This window comes from Penaeus vannamei, chromosome 14 (assembly GCF_042767895.1).
Source record: "Penaeus vannamei isolate JL-2024 chromosome 14, ASM4276789v1, whole genome shotgun sequence".
Taxonomy (NCBI): Eukaryota; Metazoa; Arthropoda; class Malacostraca; order Decapoda; family Penaeidae; genus Penaeus; species Penaeus vannamei.
Window position 1 is genome coordinate 44,358,814 of NC_091562.1, and position 5,000 is coordinate 44,363,813.

General features: G+C 48.9%; 2 protein-coding genes across 6 annotated transcripts in view; one reads left to right on the forward strand and one right to left on the reverse strand.

The window, feature by feature from the left end:
• LOC138864043 (uncharacterized) overlaps positions 1-1,865 on the reverse strand; it is a 33,889-nt gene extending 32,024 nt beyond the window's left edge. For both annotated transcript variants that reach the window (XR_011399071.1, XM_070130027.1), the window contains exon 1: positions 862-1,865. Coding sequence is in view for 1 of the 2 variants with exons in the window: in XM_070130027.1 (XP_069986128.1) it covers positions 862-945 (84 nt within the window). In the remaining variant the exon portion in view is untranslated. The remainder of the gene's footprint in view (positions 1-861) is intronic.
• Positions 1-5,000, forward strand: part of LOC113822865 (uncharacterized) — a 266,882-nt gene that overhangs the window by 248,936 nt on the left and 12,946 nt on the right. The window lies entirely within an intron of this gene.

The window sequence follows — 5,000 nt, forward strand, 5'->3', positions numbered from 1 at the left end:
TACATACATGTATATGGATATGCATATGCATATTTGTGTATATTCTTTATCTGCATATATTTGTGTTGTCGGATTATTAATCTCGTTTCCGGCTGCTCGCACGACCGCCAGCGAGCCTTTCCGTCCAGCCTTTTGGCAGAATCCGAAAGACGTTGCAAGAAACGGGAAGCTGAAGAAGTTGGGTTGAAGTGCATTGCGAAGTCACCCTTATGGCAACTGCAAGCTTCATCGGGTAACAAAATGCCTGTTCTTAGAATCCCGAGAACATTCCGTTGAGGTTCTCGGCCAGCTTTGTGCAGCTGGTTCGGGCGCCGGGGAGGCCTCGCGGCGCACGAATCGCCGCCGCAGGTTCGCCTCGATCTGCAGCAACGCTCCGCCGCGCATCTTTAATTCGAATCCATATGTCTGTTATTTGAGACTGACTCGTGTGTGTGGGTGTGAGTGTGAGTGTGTACACCCCACCTCCCATCCGCCCGTCCTCCGACGCACTCGCACCTGGCTGACACTTGTGTGAACACCTGACAGGTGACGCAGACTAAAGTGGTTTCCGCGCATCCATGCTTCTCACCCACCCTCTACCCACGCTAAGAAGATCCGCTTCCAATAAGCCCATAAATCTGCCATGTTCACATCACACGTCATCGGCGAAACATCCGCCTTGTGTGGTATGTGTCTCACGCGCAACTGTGCTGTATGGACTACAAAGCTTAACATTCCGTAGGCATAGCGCACACACACACACACAGTGAAATGTCGGTGCCACTCGGAAGAGCGACGTGGCGGCGGCGTCGCCAGCGAGGGCTCCGTGCTTTACTGGTCACGTGCGTTTTGGACTTGCATTCGAATGGGAGCTGCGCTTACCCTTCTCGCGAATGATTGCCTCCTTTTGGGAGTGGCGGAGCACCTGGAAAACCCCCGGCCGTCGACCGCAGCGAGATGCGGCATGCACACCGCCTCTTCCCTCGTCCATTACCTGTATACATACAAGTAGCTGCGGCTGTCGGTTCTTGGAGGAACCGGAAGCTGCGGCAGGAGGCTGCTCAGCGGTGCGTGCTCGCCGCCGCGCCTCCCACTTCCGCTGATGCTTACCGTCCTGAGCTGCGCCGGCGGGCCGCGCGCGCGCGCGCTGCCTTCCACACAGCCCGCACTCTGGTCGGCTCCTGGCGGCACCGAGAGCGGTTATTGCTGTCATGTCAGCCATAGTGTATTCATTATGCTTGTCAGCCAAGTCAATACGAAAAATCTGGAGTGGAACAATGTTTGCTTCGGGACAATAAAAACTTTAGCCGAGTTTGATTTTGAAACTTTCTTTTTTTCTGAGTACTCGATGTATCCTCTGGTGATATCCCGCCTTCTCATTTTCTCCGGGATATATTTCATTATATTTCGTGCATTTCGCTACGTCTGGCCAAAGTTTTCAGCTTCCTTATTTTTTCGGTTTAAATGCTTTATTTCCTTTGTTGATGGCGGAACCCACAGCCTCTGGTAATGAGCGTTTTTCCCCAGATAAACAGTTTCCTCGCGTCTTTCTCTTCCCTTTCTCTGCGGCACTTTCCTCCAGCGCTTCGTTCCTTTCTATGGTTTATTATTTGCCAGTTTCCGTTGTTACAGGCTTCTACAAACCTGGATTCAGAGGAAATGGCGAAGTGGCCATATCCAAAACTTGTGCGGATCAACTGCATCGCCACAACTTTTGGAAAAATTTGTATTTTTGCCTTCCTCGTTTTCTGACATCTCGGGCGTGCAGATTACCTCTTTAATTGGCTGAGGAGAAATCAGCGCAAAAACCTTCTCATACTTTTCTTTCGTCTCATGTACCCTGGGCTCACTCGCCCCCCTGTGAGTGGACATGGGGAGGGTGTAGCACAGAGAGAGGAGGAGGAGAGAGAGAGAGAGAGAGAGAGGGAGGAGGAGAGAAAGAGAGAGAGAGAGGGAGGAGGAGAGAAAGAGAGAGAGAGAGAGGGAGAGGGGGGGGGTGGAGGGAGAGGAAAGAGAAGAGACGGGAAGGGTCACCAAGACATGCCACGAGGCATGTCTTGGTGACACGAGGAGAGGAAACAGAGGAGGGACAGAGAGGTCAGCCTGGAGGAGGTGGAAGAGGAGCACACGTGGAGGAGAAGGCAGGCGAAGCGAGGCCGGCGAAGCAGAGGAGCGGCGAGGCGAGCAAGAGGAGGCGGCGAGGGAGGGTGTGAGTGCGCGCGGTTGTTAGTTCCGCCACGTCGGCCGCTCGTCGGCGTGGCGGCCGTGTTCCCCTTCAGTGCGCGGAGACGTCCTGCGGCAACCGCGGCCGCCGCGGGTTTTTACTTTATTCATTGCATGCTTTTGTTGATTTTTGGAAGCTGCTTTGATGATGCAGAGAGTTTTCAATTATTTGCGCTATTAATGGGCTCATGGATGCTATTGTTAATGAATTTTTGTTAATTATCATATTATTGTTATCATCATCGTCGTCATTATTATTATTATTGTTGTTGTTGTTATCATTATTATTATTATTATTATTATTATTATTGTCATTATTATTAACCTTGGTATTATTATTGTCATTATCTTCATCATCATCGTAAAGTTTTATTAGAATCATTTATCATTTATTATTACTGTTACTACTTCTGCTACTGCTGCTGCTACTCTTGCTGCTACTGCTACCAGAGATAAAACTTTTACTAAGGCTGCCTCGACTGCCTCTACTATTACTACAACTTACCTGCGCCAATATTCATTACTGAACCTGAGACATCCATGCTGCGCAAACCTTGGCGCTTAATTCTGCCGCAGGGCGCGTCCTTCTGCGTCTCAGCGACCGCTCATTCGTGTGAGAGGCTCATTCTCGGGACCTGGCTGGCCGGGCTCCTCCTGGGCTCAGGAGAGCGGATCTAGGAGCGAGGGCGGAGGGCGGCGCCCCTTGAGCAGCTGATTTTGTGCCTCGCTCGTGTTCCTTCGTGGGCGTGGGGACCCAAGATTGCACGGAATTCAATGGCGTGAAAGGGCCCTTGACATGCATTTGGGTTTGCTTGAAAAGCCTCTTTTCCTTGTTCTCTGCGCCCACGAGTTGCTGTTCCTGTCGGCCTTCTTGGGCACGGCCGAGGCCTTGGGCTCGTCATTGCGGGGCGATTCCTGCCTCGGAGGACGTGGAGCTGTTTATTCTTTGTATTGTTGGCATTATTTAAAGTTGCTTTTGCAATCATTGCCGTTTATTTTTCGTTCCACCATCATCTTGATTAGTCGTATATTTGCCAAAGACTAGAAACCAGGATGGTATGCATTATTTCCGAGTATTTCTTATGTTTATCATTTTATGCGGGTTATGTGATTAGGGCTGAGGGACATTAGTTAGTAATCATAAACTAATTTCTAATTATAACATGCATGCATATTGGCGATCTCTGGTGGCGATACGCGATGCTGTATATTCTGTCCCACAACTGTTTCTTGAACATCGTCTGTTTTCAAATGATAGTATTTGATAACGATTTATATTTCATATACATAAACGGCACAGCGAAAGGACCGGGAGTAAATGAAATGAATTAGAACATCCGAGCCCCACAGCGTCTTCTAATGCCTTTGATTACTTAAGGTGAATATCAGAAATATTGAAGCTTGGGGATATTTACAAAGTATTAGCACTTGCGTCCATCGATATTAGTCATGGACGCAATGTAGAATGGTGGTTCACAGAGCCTGAGACAAAACTGCACTCTGCCGGTGCAGGCAACTTCACCCTCCCTGGCGTCGCATGAGCCCGCAGTTCTGAGCGATTCTCAAGAGTACGAGGTGAGCACTGGCATGCAGTGCGGCAATGCTTGAGGTGGTGCAAGTCAGGAAGTCTAAATTACACCTATACTTTTCTTCCTGTGACATCCCTGCCAACCGCTTAGATAAAACCATGATGCTCATGTGGTGTTTCCAAGGACCTGTTTAATGTAGTCTTTCAGGGCGCTCGCATTTGGCCTCCGAGGACATATCCTCTCTCTGTGGCAATTTCTGTGCCATCCTAGGGCTGACGTTCTGCTTTGTTGAACACCACCTTCTTCTTTTCGTGTTCTTTTTTCGGTCCTGCATTGCTTTAGCTTTCTCATATTGGATTCCAACGACAATTCACCACCTTCGCTCTCTTCAGATCCACAGTCTGGTCACTGCTATTGGTGCCTTTACTGTTCGCAGCAGTGAATGGTTTGCCTGATCATTCGGTGAAGCTGTGGGGCTGAGGCACTCACTGTCGTAGCCAATGTTGTTCTTATCGCAAGTCGTTAAGCCAAAGCACTATTTCACATTACATCATCCGTTTTACTGCCACTGCTGCCATTTACCCAAACATTTTCTTTTTTTCGGGTTCTGATCACAACCTCTCCGGCCATTTGCATGCATCTTACCCCGGATCAGCCGACCCCGTTGTTCCTGCGCCAGGCCTCCTTTGCCACTTTCATGTCCGTCTCTCCAGCACATAGTCTCAAGAACCATTCTTAGTCAGGTATAGTTTTCTATAGTTCTAGAGTGTGCTCCTAGTCATGTTTTTCAAAACTAACACTATTTTCCCGAGGGTCATCTCCGCGGAGACCTTAACGCTTGCGAGGCGAGAGGCTCCATTGCCCTGAGATGGCACAGGGGCTTGCATGCTGGGAAGCCCAGACTGGTATCTCTAGACGCCATTTTTTCAACGGCTATTGCAATGAATTAACATGACATTAATCTCGATTTTACACACTTCACCCACCTATGAGGTATATGAAACCACTTTTGGACTTTCTTCATAAATGTAACTCTGGATGTTACAAGGGTAATCTTCCTCCATACCGTGCCTTAGATCATTTTGTTACTGAGAAACTTTCGCCGTCTCTAAATCGTTTTAGAGAATGAATGCGCCGGATTGCCTTCACTCCCCCAGCCTCTTTCCGTTCATCCAAAGCCTCTCTTCCTAACGTCATTGCACTTGGACGATTTCTTCCTTTTTCTACGAACAAGGGTGTCCCCTTCTCAGCTGGTTATTATTTTTTTCG